The sequence below is a fragment of the Octopus bimaculoides genome, chromosome 14 (assembly GCF_046866305.1).
Source record: "Octopus bimaculoides isolate indiv1 chromosome 14, ASM4686630v1, whole genome shotgun sequence".
NCBI classification, from domain to species: Eukaryota; Metazoa; Mollusca; class Cephalopoda; order Octopoda; family Octopodidae; genus Octopus; species Octopus bimaculoides.
Window position 1 is genome coordinate 13,573,071 of NC_142941.1, and position 15,000 is coordinate 13,588,070.

Sequence of the window (15,000 nt, forward strand, 5' to 3'; positions counted from 1 at the left end):
TGAAAGAGCAAGAAATTCAAGAGGTAAGCATATAGATATATATCCTACGTCGTCTCCTTCATTGGACATGAAACTCGGCTTGCGAAGACCTATTGGGGCAAGCGGAAAGCGAAATCGTGATGGCACCTGTGCCCAGAGTCGCCTTCCTGGCACTTGTGCCGTGTCACGTGTAAAGACATTCAAGCGAGATTGTTGTCAGTGCTACTGGACTAGCTCCTGTGCAGGTGGCACGTAAAATACACCATTTTGAGCATGGCTGTTGCCAGTACCGCCTGACTGGCCTTCGTGCCGGTGGCACATAAAAGCACCCACTACACTCTCGGAGTGGTTGGTGTTAGGAAGGGCATCCAGCTGTAGAAACTCTGCCAAATCAGATTGGAGCCTGGTGTAGCCATCTGGTTCACCAGTCCTCAGTCAAATTGTCCAACCCATGCTAGCATGGAAAGCGGACGTTAAACGATGATGATGATGATGATTCTTTATATCTTTAATAATCCAATGTTTCTTATTTCTTTATTGTCCACAAGGGGCTAAACATAGAGGGGACAAGCAAGGACAGACAAAGGGATTAAGTCGATTACATCGACACCAGTGTGTAACTGGTACTTAATTTATCGACCCCAAAAGGATGAAAGGCAATAATCCATTGTTTCTGTGAGATTTCTGTGTCATCATCATCATCATTTAATATCCATGTTCCATGAGTTGGAATGGTTTGACAGGATCCGATGGGTCCAAGAACTACAAAGTACCCCCAATGTCTGCTTTGGCAGTGTTTCTACAGTTGGATACCCTTCTGGATGCCTTGTGATAAGTGAAAACTGTTTGGAAACCTGACATTTGTGTGTGTGTGTTTGCCTTGGTGTCTTCACAATGACACTACATGGCCAGTGATGACCTGGGTTGATTTTCCTGCATAAATATTTTGCTGCCTGGCAGTTCAGTGTGTGGAGCAAAGTGAAAGAAAGTACCTAATTTATAAACAAGTATGGGTTGACATCAAGAAGTACATCCGGTCATAGGGTAGTGCCTTAGCCTTTTTTCTGCTGGAAGCACATATATAAAGCAGTTTTATATCTCCATTATTACCAGTGTTACCTTCTAGTACTTGTGCTGGTGGCATGTTAGAAAACCATTCGAGTGAGGTCGTTGCCAGTGCCGCTGGACTGGCTCCCGTGCAGGTGGCATGTAAAAAACACCTTTTTGAGTGTGGCCGTTGCCAGTACCGTGTGACTGGCACGTAAAAGCACCCATTACACTCTTGGAGTGGTTGGCGTTAGGAAGGGCATCCAGCCGTAGAAATTCTGCCAGATCAGATTGGAGCCTGGTGCAGCCATCCGGTTCACCAGTCCTCAATCAAATCGTCCAACCCATGCTAGCATGGAAAGCAGACGTTAAATGATGATGATGATGATACATATATATATATCAGGCCATTAAGAATGAAATGTTTGATTTTCTTATGCACCAAGTTTGACAGTTGTTAGCGCTCTAATGTTTTTTTCCTGACAATTCTGTTTTACAACATTGAAGAGTTACATCATCACTTTTCGAAATGCAATTCCTGGTGTCTGATTATATTGTGAGTTTTCTCTTGTAAATAAATTTTTGTGAACCCATGGATAGATCAAAAATTCCTCTTGTTTATGGTTCTGTCATGGAACCAATGGATCCCAGACACCTCGAAACATCAATGAGGTGTTTGGTGAAGATGTGGCGAATAAGCGCACTATATGTTGATGGTTTGAGAAGTTCTGGTCTGGTGACTTTACTCTTGAAAATCAGCCCCGTGGTAGACCTGAGACCAAGGTGGATAATGATGAGCTGGAACCTGTAGTGAAAGAGGATACAATTCAAACTATGTGTGAGTTAGCATCAAGGTTTGATGTTTCGATTCCAACTGTATTAGACCATCTGAAACAAATTGGCAAGGTAAAGAAGTTGGACAAGTGGGTACCACATGAACTGAATGAGCATCAAATGGCATGTCTTGAAACTTGCAGTTCTTTGCTGCCACGGCATAAAATTGAACCATTTTTGGATTGTATTGTTACGTTTGATGACAAGTGAATTCTTTTCAACAATAGCAAGCATTCTGCACAGTGGTTGGATAGAGACAAAGTGCCAAAACATAATCCAAAATAGAATATTCACCAAAAAAAAGCTAATCATGTCTATTTGGTGGTCCAGTGCTGGTGTCATCCACTACAGCTTCATGAGACCTTGTAAGTCAATTACAGCCGATGTATACATCAGGTTAATAGAGACAGGGCAGTTCGTAAGCAAGCTACTTACCACACAGCCACTCCTATGCCTTACTAATCTAGTAACTGAAAGTGTAGTAGTTATAGTAAGAGCAGAGTGAAGAAAGTTCAGGCACTATTACCTCTGTTGGTAATGAAAGGTTTATCTCTCTGAGTGAAAGATAGAACTGCAATGTTGCACAGTAGTGAAACCTAGATATTGGATGCAGAGAACTTGCAAAGATTAGAAATAAAGGGAACTTGATTACTCCACTGGATGTGCAATGTCAATGTGCATGACTGATGGAGTTCAAGATGTATTGTGAGAAAAAGCTGGGCATAAGAGGAATCAGAAGAGAGAAGACTGTACTAATATGAGTGCGTGATGGACATGGATGAGGACAGCTGTATAAAGAAGTGCTGATTGCTTACCAATGGCTGGAACCTGTGGGAGAGGGAAGTTTAGAAAAGCATCAATGATGTGAAGATTGTGTCTCATGAAGATGCCAATCAAGCAATCAAGTGGAAAGACATATCTGAAAAGGCCACCCCATTAATTCTAGCATGCTGAAACTGATGTTGATAAGATAGATAGATATGAGGGCTAGAAGTATAATGTGTATACATATCTTTAGATCCTATGCCCAATATATCCCTGTCAAGACCACAAGGCTGGAGGGTATATCAGCTGAAATGTGTTAAAAACAAACAAGACGAGGACAAATATCCGTCGAACGTAAATAATGTTCTTTCTCCAATATTTTGCTTGGTTCAACCTACACAAATTAATGTGTGAAAGACAGTGATATTTGCTCTCTTTGCTAAGAAATTCTTCTGTAGACACCTCGCTAAGAAGAGGGCATTGGTAACACCAGCCATGTCCTGGCACAGACTTAAAAGAGCATTTCATCCAAGCTAATTATTTCTCTTCCTAATTCTGCTATCATTATTTGGTCAACAAGGTGAAGAACTGGAAGAATAATTAGTGCATTGGACAAAATGCTCAGAAGCATTTCTTCCAACCCTTTACATTCTGGGTTCAAAACCTGCTGAGGTCAGTTTTGCTTTTCTTCCTTTCAGAGCTGATAAAATAAAGTGTCAGCAAAATACAGGGGTCGGTGTAATTGATTTGCCTCCTCTCCTCAAAATTTCTGACTTTGCGCCAAAATTAGAAAGAATTATTATTTGAACCTATAAGGAAATCTGTATGTGGTCATCTGTCCTGTTAAAAATAGTAACCAAATTCCTTTTAAATCTCTCATTATTGTTTTTAAACATCGAACTACACAGTGGATAATGTAGTTCTCGGGGATATTCAGCGTGACACAGTGTGACAAGGCTGACCCTTTGAATTACAGGCACAACAGAAACAGGAAGAAAGTTGTGGTGAAAGAGTACAGTAGGGTTTGCCACCATCCCCTTCTGGAGCCTCGTGGAGCTTTAGGTGTTTTCGCTCAATAAACACTCACAACGCCCGGTCTGGGAATTGAAACCGCAAGTCTGCTGCTCTAACCACTGGGCCATTGCACCTCCACAAACATAGAACTACACAGTGGATAATGTATTTCTAAGATAGTTCTGACTGGAAAGCACATCAAGGAAAATTGCATTATGGGCTAACAAGACAGGCTGCTCAATCTGCTGGAAACAGCAGAAAAATTTCTCCAAATCACACTCTGTTATCTTAACCCTTTCGTGTTCAGATGACTCAGTCAGCTATAAATGCATATTTATTCACATCATTTTGAATTTATCTTGCATTGTTTGTAGCTATGAGAATCCGATGATGTGATTATGTTCAAAATGACATTGTAGGCTAGGTGTGAGAGATAAGATCTGGCTAGTTTGAACATAAAACAAATAATATATTGGGGCCGGATATGGCCAGTTTAAATGCTAAAGGGTTAAGAAAAATGAAACAAAACAAGAAACACATGGAATAAAGTACTCCTAAATAAATAAGTGATGCCTGAAAATAAAACAGGAAGGTCTTCACTGGAATGCTTTTGATTGGTGACTAATTAGCAACAACTAAATATATTACAGAATTTAGGTTCAAACACCTTAGTTCCATGTTTAGAATTTTCCTGGGAGGTCAATTAGTGAACAGTATAATAAAACCACAGGAAAAATAAGTTATATTTCATTTAATACCATAAATAATGAAAATAAAAATGCCATTACATATACTTGAAAAAAAAATCACACTTTATTCAATGTTTTAAATAAAACCTATTAAATCAGTCATTTATCAAAATTTTCCTGTGAATTTTTTTTTACCTAGGATGAGTTAATTTTGTTCATAATTTCCTCTTGATCGATAAAATAAGAAGCAGTTAATATACAGGAAATGGTTACGTCTTTCCTCTTTTAATCCAAGAGATCAATACCTAAAACGTAAAAATGTCTATTTTGTTCTTAAAGCATTTGTTTTTTAATTTGGCAATTGCAAATTTAAATTTCAAATGAAATTCATTCTGATTCAAAGAAATGTCTGTGAAATACTAAAGACGAAATAATTTTTCAATGAAATATTGGTGAGCATGCTTTATAGTAACATCTGTATTTCTGGTGTTATTTATATTTCATAGATGCAACCAAACAGGTAGCAAAAGACGAAACTCATGATACCACCAGTGAGTGTCATGCATTATTGTAGAAGAAGCAACAGAAGAGTGTTGGGTGTTGACTTTTCTATGATAAAAAAAGCTGGAAGTTTACAAGTGACTTCAGATGAAACATTTTCGGCTGATTCTTTCTCCTTTTCTCCTTGATTTAAACCTTTATCATCCAGATTTCTCTGTCAAATGTAACGTTAGTTTATTCACATTGATATGAATAAGTCCTTGTAGCTTTGAGATTTCAATGACGTGATTGTTTATTTTTAGAATAATATTGTAATGTAAATGTGAGAGGCTGGATCTGGCCAGTTTGAAGATAAAACAGGTACATTATTTTTGCTGGATATGGATTGTTTAAATGCTAAAAGGGTTAAGGGACATTTTTGCCATTCTGGAATATAACATGTCTCCCTGCATCACAATGTTAAAATCCTCTCAAAACATGAAACCTAATTATTTATTCTCAAATGTTTCTTGATCTACTTTGCCCAAAATACCCTTCCATCATCAACACACATTTCATTTTCATTCACTTGTATTACACCAACAAACTGGTATAATTATCTTGGTTGTCATGACAAGGAATTGAAATTGCATTATGGTTTCACCTGCTAACCACTGCAACACATGCCATAATACTTATATAATGACAGTAATTCCTCTCTGATATGTTATGTCCTTCCTTGATTTCTTCGACCATAACTTCACTAATGTCTGCCGTTATACAACTCCAAATTCAACAATTTTCAGTGGTTTCTTTCAAAGTTTTGTTACATTCATAACGTCAGCATTGGCATTTCAATATTTCATCTTGTGTGAAATAAAAAACCCCACCAAAAAAAAAAAAAAAATTCAGATATGGGAAAATTTTTCGCTGTGATAATAATAGTCCCAGGAGAAAATACGCCTCACAAACAAATGTATGAAAACAAATAAAGCTATGAAGAATGTCACTGGACTGTAGGGCGCATGTATTTCTGAATCACTGTACGTTGTCAGCAGTGAATAATGAATTCACCTTTCACAGCCCTATAGCAAAGTGCTTGGGAGTAATCAACTACTCCTGTGGTTGAATATAATTATATTTTATTCAATGCTGCTTTCTGTGACTAGTTATTTATTTAATTCCAGCATAACTGTGTTTAATGCATGTCAGTAAATGTATTATTTACTTTTCTTATAAAATATCAAAGTTACTGTAGAACAATTTAATTGGGTGACCTCATCAAGCAATGGACAGGAGAAAAAAAGAAATATCTTACTCAGGCAGAAAAGTTTATCTCTTATGTATTTGTGTCCAAATAAATGAATTTATATCCAAATTAAAAGTCTAAATTCTTTTGATTGCATGTATTTTTGTATGCCAAGAAAAGTTCTTTACTTCATCAAATCCTCTGCTTGTAAACCTCATGACAATATGTTCCTCAGCCAGTGTGTATTGCTAAATGCTTTACTATATCTGTATATTGAGAAAAGATTTCGCCACAAAGTTGACAGGGATAAGGACCATCTGCAGTATGTGTTCTTGTGTGGTCAGATAAAAGGCGTTTTGTTGTGAATGCTTCACCACAAATCTTACATTGATATGGTTTTCCGCCATTGTGCATTCGCAAATGTTTTACAAGAATGCTATTTTGGGAAAATGTTTTCTTACAAAACTCACAAACATAGGGTTTTTCTCCAGTATGAATTCGTCTATGTCTTACTAGAATGCAATTTAAAGAAAAGGTTTTCTCACAGAATTCACATGAATATGGCTTTTCTCCTGTATGTATTCGTTTATGTCTTCCTAGTTCATTAATTTGAGAGAATCTTTTTTCACAAGTATCACATTTAAATGGTCTCTCTCCTGTGTGTACACGTATATGTCTTTCCAGATCACAATTCTGTGAGAATGATTTTCCACAAGTCTCACAGCAATGAGGTTTTATACCTGAGTGAGTCAATTTGTGGATTTTTAAATGACTGTTTCGAGAAAAGAATTTTCCACAAACATCACAAGGGTAAGGTCTTTCTCCAGAATGTACTCTCTTGTGTCGGTCTCGATCACTTTTTTGGGAGAATGAATTTCCACAAACATCACACTGAAAAATCTTTGCTCTAAAATGTGTTCGTATGTGTCGAGTTAACTTCTTATTAGCAGGAAAAGATTTCCCACAGATATCACAGGTGTATTGAGGTAAAATTGAAGATAATGTTGAAACAGATCCTGAAGAAGTATCCTTGTTACCATCTTTTTCTGCTTTGTTTATCTCCCCATGTTTAATGAACGGAGGTAAAAATGAAGACAATGTTGAAACAGGTCCAGAAGTATCCTTGTCACCATCTTTCTCTGGTTTATTTATCTCTCCATGTTTAATGTATTGAGGTAAAAGTGAAGACAGTGTTGAAACAGATTCAGAAGTATCTTTGTTATCATCTTTTTCTCCTTTGTTTAACTCTCCATGTTTAATATATTGAGGTAAAAGTGAAGTCAATTTTGAAACAGATTCAGAAATAGCCTTGTTACTACCCTTCTCCATTTTATTTGTCTCTCCGTGTTTAACGTATTGAGGTAAAAGTGTAGAGAATGTTGAAACAGATTCACAAGAATTATTTTTGTTACTACCTTTCTGTGTTTTGTGCAGCTCTCCATGTTTAATAAACATGTCTTGTGAAGGGGATGTTTCCCCACAAACTTCACAAACAAAGGACTCTTCTTTATTCCATGACTCTTTCTGTTCAGACATTTTGTCAGTGATATAAAACCTTTATTGTTGGCACAATATTTAACAGAGAAGAATTATCATTTTCAGAAAAGATTGTAAATAACTGCAAATATCAACGCATGAAGATTTCTCTCGAATGTGTGAGTAGATAAATGATCATTGCATAAATCAATAACACTCTTTCTCTATAACTGCTTAGTTTAAATATAAGAACAGAGCAATATTTACAAATGTCCTCTGTTATTTATAGTATTTCTTGACTCAGGTGTAGCTTCAGTTGTAATTTTTCTTCACCTTCCTGACAAAATGAGCGGCTGAAAAATATAATAAGATTTTCGTAAACATGATAAAACACAAGAAATGGAAAGGTTATTGTTATTATTATCATAAACATCAAGTTCAAATCTCACTTGGACTGACTTTGCCAGTCATTGATTCAATAAAATGGATTTTGATTGATGGAGGCAGGTAAGGGGTGGTGATAGGAAGGGCATCTGGCTCTTGAAAACCTGCCTCAATTAATTTCATGTGACTCAGCAAACATGGAAAAGTGTACAGGAAGACAATGATGATTATAATGATGATGATGATGATGATGATGATGATAATACATATACCTTCATTGTTTTAATGCCCACTTTTCCATGCCTGCATGAGTTTAATGGACGGACTTTATCGCGGTAGATATCCTAGGGCTGGATGCCCTTTCTGTTGCCAACTCTTACCTGTTTCCAAGCAAAATGATATTTCTCCATGGCCAGACATGTTTTTGGAGAATACTGGAAATGGATGACAATGCTTGAACAACAATCATGTGATGTCAAGACAGGGAGACACAAACACTCACACAATTATACATGATGGACTTCTTTCACTTTTCATTTACCAAATCTACAAACATGCACATGATGGGCTTTGGACAGTTTCCAAATTTACCAAATTCACTCATAAGGAGTTGGTCATTGTGCTGAAGAAAATGGCAAAATTTTATGTAACAAAAAGAAGTTGAAATTTTTAAAACTTAAAAGGGGTATGTAACATGATCAAAATCCGTAATTCTAAAATACCTTGGGAGAGAAAGAGAGCGAGGAAAAAATTCTTTATTTTTATTTTGATGCTATACAATGAATGCAAATATCAAATCAAAAATGCTTGGCACCAAGAAAATTAGAAATCTTGAATAATAATATCTTCTTATTTCTTTTAGTTGTTTCTGTCATTGGACTGTGGTCATGCTGGGGCACTGCCTTGAAAGGTTTTATTCAAACGAATTGATCCTAGTACTCATTTGTTAAAATCTGGTAGTTATTCTGTTGGTCTCTTTTATTGAACTATGTTACAGGAACATAAAACAAAAACACTGGTCGTCAAAGGGCAGTGGGGGACAAACACAACACACACAAATATATATGTAAGAGCTTCATTAAAGTTTCCATTTACCAAATTTACTCATAAGGTATTGTTCAGCCTGGAGTTATAGAAGACGTTTGTCCAAGATGCCATGTATTGGAACTGAATTTGAAGCCCCATGGTTGCAAAGTGAATTCCTTAACCACCCATTCATTCCTGAAGATTCAAACTTAGTCTGCTAGTTAATGTAACAAATCTATGTTTAGAATTTAGGCGCAGAATTGATAGTAAACTCACGAAACTTATTATCTATGATCAAATTTACATTCAGAACTGCCAAAGTTATGTACATCATAACATACTTCAAACTAAGAACTGTTAGTTAACTGCACAAAGTTATTATCCAAGAAAAGCTAAGAACTTGTTGTTAACAAAACCACATTCACTACGTACTTTAAACAGTTCGCTAATCAAACAAAGCCATATCACCGATTATTAGTTTGTGTCTGTATCAAATCGTTCATTTCTCAAATTATCAATGCAATAGAAAAGTTTAGGAACGAGAGATCGTTAATTAATTTTTGAAGACTGAAAATAGCTTTAGCGCAATTTGTAGAAAATTTCTTACAGGAGTCGCACAACGAGAACGTTTGTTCTGGAATTCTAATATCCGTAATAAAATGTAAGCTAAGAAGAGCCAGGTTAAATTAAAGCTATAGCCATGACAGAATTTAAGCTCAGAATTGCTAGTTAATCAAGAACTATATACACGATAAATATTAGCTAAAAAGAAAAAGTTGGACGTAAGAAAGCTATTGTATATCGACAACAAGTACTAGTTAATTTAACAGAGCTATTTCCTATCGTTCGACAAAAGCTCAGAACTGAAACTTAGGCTATATTCCTCGCCAATTCCACATCGTCATAATTAGAAGTTTATATATTCAAAGAATACACTGCATTAATAATTGTTACTAATTTAGGAACATGCCTGTAATTTTGAGGGGTGGAGTTTTAGCCGATATCATAACAAACTCAAGTATTTGATTGGTACTTGATTTTATCGACCCCGAAAAGATGAAAAGCAAAGTTGATCACGGCGTAATTTGAACTCAGAACGTAAACGGTGAGAAGAAATATCGCAAAACATTTATTCCGATAATTTAAGCGATTCTACCAATCTACCGCCCCTTAAACCATAGAAGTTTCGCATGATGGACTCCCAGCATTCAATGGTAAACCAACGTGAGAGACTCTATGCGATCATTCGAACAACTAGAAAGATATATTGGACAACGTATCCATGATATACAATAAAACTATTAGCTTAGAAGGCTTTTAATCAGAAGAAGGCTTGATCTGGGAAGGCCTAGGGCTAAACGTCTTATGAAGAGTTACGTCCCTTCTAATTCTTTCATTAACTTAAGGAAAAAAAAAAACAAACATTAATTTCGCTTACAAAAGCAAAATAAAATTTATATCGCAGAAATAAAGAGTCATCAAAAGATATAGTGTCAATTTCTTATTTAGATTTCTCTAATAACGTAGGAATAACATTGAAAGCAATGCAAAAAAGAAAAAAAAAAAAAGATACGCCAAGAATTTGCAATCAATCGTTGAGTTCACAACTTTTTTTTCCTATATAAAAGAATTGTGATCAAAATAAAATTTGCATAGATTCATAAAAAAGAAACTCAAAGAAATTGAAAAGGCTAATTGTAATCCGAAAGTCCACCTTGTCAGTAGAATCAATGGGTATCAAAAGTTCTGCTGAAAGAAAGCAGTGAAACATTTCTTTCTATATTACTCGATGATATTTAAGTTATTTTATAAAGCAAAACCTAACCTGTATTTCGTAAAAAGAAACCACCAAATCTAGTTGCGATGTTGTAGTCTTAATTGAGTTCCATCAAAGCCAAAATAATAAAACCGCCTCACATTTTGTCTTTGTACAGAGTGGTCTCCCTTCATAGACGTAACCGCTCGATAACTCCTACCCAGAACGACGTCAGATGTTGTTGTTGTTTGACCTGAGGTGAGCTCTGATCGAGTGGAGGCGCAATGGCCCAGTGGTTAGGGCAGCGGACTCGCGGTTTCGATTCTCAGACCGGGCTTTGTGAGTGTTTATTAAGCGAAAACACCTAAAAGCTCCACGAGGCTCCGGCAGGGGATGGTGGCGAACCCTGCTGTACTCTTTCACCACAACTTTCTCTCACTCTTACTTCCTGTTTCTGTTGTGCCTGTAATTCAAAGGGTCAGCCTTGTCACACTGTCACGCTGAATATCCCCGAGAACTACGTTAAGGGTACACGTGTCTGTGGAGTGCTCAGCCACTTGCACGTTAATTTCACGAGCAGGCTGTTCCGTCGATCGGATCAACTGGAACCCTCGACGTCGTAAGCGACAAGTTCTGATCGAGCAAAACCATACTCGAAAGAGACTTGCGCCTTGACTATTCCAGGCTTTTACCGTTATCTAAGATACAATAACATTATCAGCATCTCTTATCGGTTTTTGATCACAAAAATGAATGTGGAAAATTATTATATCAAAAAGTTCTTTCAGAATCGCAATATCCATATTCTTGAACGTATTATTATTGTTGTTGTTGTTATTATTATTATTATTATTATTATTATTATTATTATTATTATTATTATTATTATTATTATTATTATTTTTGTTGTTGTTATTATTATTATTATTATTATTATTATTATTATTATTATTATTATTATTATTATTAATAATAATAATAATAATAATAATAATAATAGTAATAATAAAAACGTTAAATTTTGGTGGGGGACGGGGTAGTGGTAGTGTAAAATAGTAATTTCCGTTGTTGAGCACTCCACAGACAGGTGTACTTCATTGGAACAACATCATCAGGGTATGTATGTATGTATGTATGTCATTATTCAGTTTTATTTGAAGATTTACCTATAAAGAACCGGTTTGTAACCTAGATCTAAGGCACCTTCATTGGAACAACATCATCAGGGTATGTATGTATGTATGTATGTATGTATTATGCATGTTTGTATACGTTCAGATTTATATGTTTTGTTTTATGTATATATTTTCATGTATATAGCTGCTTGTCTAGACATGCTCATATATAATTAACTGATAAACGTCTGGAAAGTTTTACAGATTTTTACAGTTCCTGTGATGGCTTGAATCTGTAGTCTTCGAATCAGCTTTCTCCTTTCTGGTCTCTCAAGATTCGTATTTAAGCAGTGTGTTACATACCCCAATGTCCCAACAATTACAATTGGGCTGCCTACACAGTTATAAATGATTTAGGTTATGAACATTTTAAAGAATTTTGTGGATGAAAACATAATGCAATACACACACAGAACATTGAAAGGTGTTGGTGGCATGGATAGTAGTGGATTAAGAGGCCAGATATTCTGTCAAAATACCTATACCAATACTTGGCAAGGCATTTGTCCAATTCTTCCATGATGACAAGAAAACTGTACTTCACCACTTTTTCACTCATGTAGCAGTGCATGAAAGCCACGGATCCACTCATTACCCATCAAGATTTAGATTCCGGGCTGGAAGAACCTCAGCCTACTCTTGCATTTCACGAAGCGTTTTGGGTGTGATTTACCCAAAGAACAAGCGATTTACAATGGTTTTGATGGTCAGATTCAATCAAAACGCATAAAAAAAAAACCCATAGAAAAAACATTAATTTCACTTTCAAACTGAGACGGGAGTAACAGTAGAAAAAGAATAGCACATACATATACACACACTCACATTTACACACACACACTCTCTCTCTCTCTCTTTCACAAAGCACACACACACAAAGGAAGATTTGGTTGGTATTTCTAACCAGTTTAGAGACCACGTAGAGCCTCGCTATTAACTGAACCATCATCATGAACACGTGACCTTGTGTATATATTAGAAGTAATCATTTACTGTCTCATCATCAGTAATTCTTACAAATCTTCTACGCATTGTCGTTATGTATTCAAGAAAGTTTGCTGTCTTTCACGTAAACAAGTAGCAAAACTTGTGAGACAGTTCATTCAGAGCTGAATATTTAATCAACATATAAACAAAACTGCGCTTTGGCTTGCGTGTGAAAACTAAGAAATGAAAACAGAAAACTTACAGAATTACAAGAGCAGCAGACATGCAAAAACAAAAGTGAAAAAAAAACGGTCACTAATTGTCAGATTGATGGATCGGCCCTTGAATATTTCATTGCTTTCATACGTTAACATTCGGACGGATTCCTGTAGAATTGTTAATTTTTTAAGAGATCAGTGGCAGTTTTCATCGAGAAGCTAGTGAATTTTGTCGTGTTAAGAAGAACGGAACAATATCCTCGCCTGCTCGGCTTCGTATGAGGCTCTGACAAAAATTCGACCTGAAATTGGAGTCTCCAGCTTAGATTTGCCTGGTTTGTCATCACACAGTTCTGCCAATTATGTATTACTACTGCTTGTTCGGTAATTGGAAATTATCTTACTTCGTGAAACTCTATTTCGCCATATGGCGTAGTGGTTAAGATTTCGAGTTCGATTTAAGGCAGTGACCCAAATTATAATAATAATAATAATAATAATAATAATAATAATAATAATAATAATATGCCGTTGAAGTCTATGCAATGTTCTAAACAACAAATAGTAATTGTCTAAATTGTAAGGATACTGACCCCTTTTTAGGTTTGTGGATAATTTAATCATGTGATTAAGTATACCTAATGTACGTACACATGCATGTATGTATGTATGTATGTATGTATGTATGTATGTATGTATGTCATTTTATTTCAAGTTTACTTGTTAATAGAGAAAGACCCGATTTCTAACCTAGATCCATGTCTCCTTCATTGGATTTTCAACAACATCAACAGGGTATCTACGTATGTATGTATGTATGTATGTATGTATGTATGTATGTATGTATGCATGCATGAAGAACTTAAGCGAGCTGCGCGAAAGCGCATGGCTCATATAGCGAATGGGGAAAGCTTGGTCTGCAATGTTTGCAGTCGTGTATGCTTGTCAAGAGCAGGGCTCATTAGCCACCAACGGAGCCGCAAATGCAAAATATAAGTTAGTCCTAGAGCGCACAAGGTTCCTGAAGGTCGGCAATGGTCTTCCTCGGTCACGAATGGACGGCCATCATGTATGTATGTATGTATGTATGTATGTATTTCTGCTTCCCCGCGCTCAGATGGAATGTCATCACATATGTTAGCTAAATCATAGGTGGGACCCTGCCAGGCGCCAGTACTCCGGGTCAGAGTAGGCCTGGGACCAATAGTGGTTAAGAGGTGGTTCCAGTCTCCTCAAAACCCTGTAACTCCAGAACCAGAAGAGCTCTACTGTCGGGACGCTGGGAATAGTGGTGCAGAATGAGGCACCTCTTTCGACTTCTCCACAGTGAGGCAGAAAACTCTTAGATGATCATTCTCATCGCAAATATAACATCTGGGTTTCCTGTCCTTCACGACAATCCGCATCTTCTCGTACTCTCCAAAACAGAAAAAGCATCTGGGATAGCATGAACTTCTTCCGGAGCAATCCAAACCTGGAACTCCATTGACACTCCTGTTCTGTTTTGTTGGGGGCTTGTTTTCATGCTTATTATCTCCCCACACTCCTCTAGAATCGCCTAGTCCCTATGAGGACTAACCCTAACCCTAATCCTAACCATAACCCTAACCCTAACCCTAATCCTAACCCTAACCCTAACCCTAACCCTAACCCTAACCCTGACCTCGGTCATACGACAGCTCATATATAAGGGGAGCATCACGGACTGCTCCGAGGAGCAGGTCATTGCGACCATCCTGCGCACTCCTTCTTTGTTGCTACTACAATCACATATTGCTTTCTTTGGCAGATATAAACTTCGGAAAGCCACACTTTTTGCAGGCACTTTTCTCTTTCGGCTGGGGAAGGGTATCGTGGCTTTCTTTCTGAGCAATTAACGCATTTATAGGAGTGCCATGACGCCAGGTCGAACAATATCTTTCTGATATTTTTAATAGTCTCCGCTTTCCCTTGCAGGGAATGGGCGATTCACTTATTTGTA

At 36.7% G+C, this 15,000-nt stretch overlaps 1 protein-coding gene across 1 annotated transcript; it reads right to left on the bottom strand.

Annotated features, from left to right (window-relative positions):
- Positions 1 to 4,375: 4,375 nt before the first annotated feature.
- Positions 4,376 to 10,880, bottom strand: LOC149132626 (uncharacterized). The gene is made up of 2 exons (XM_089362356.1): positions 10,769 to 10,880; positions 4,376 to 7,886 (listed from the first exon to the last, which is right to left on the bottom strand). Exon 2 carries the CDS (start codon positions 7,591 to 7,593, stop codon positions 6,289 to 6,291), a length of 1,305 nt encoding a protein of 434 aa, XP_089218482.1. The 5' UTR covers positions 7,594 to 7,886; positions 10,769 to 10,880; the 3' UTR covers positions 4,376 to 6,288.
- Between the last annotated feature and the right edge of the window lie 4,120 nt (positions 10,881 to 15,000).

What these genes read in the sequence shown, in the direction of transcription:
- LOC149132626 (XM_089362356.1), bottom strand. Translation starts at nt 7,593, where the DNA reads ATGTCTGAACAGAAAGAGTCATGGAATAAAGAAGAGTCCTTTGTTTGT.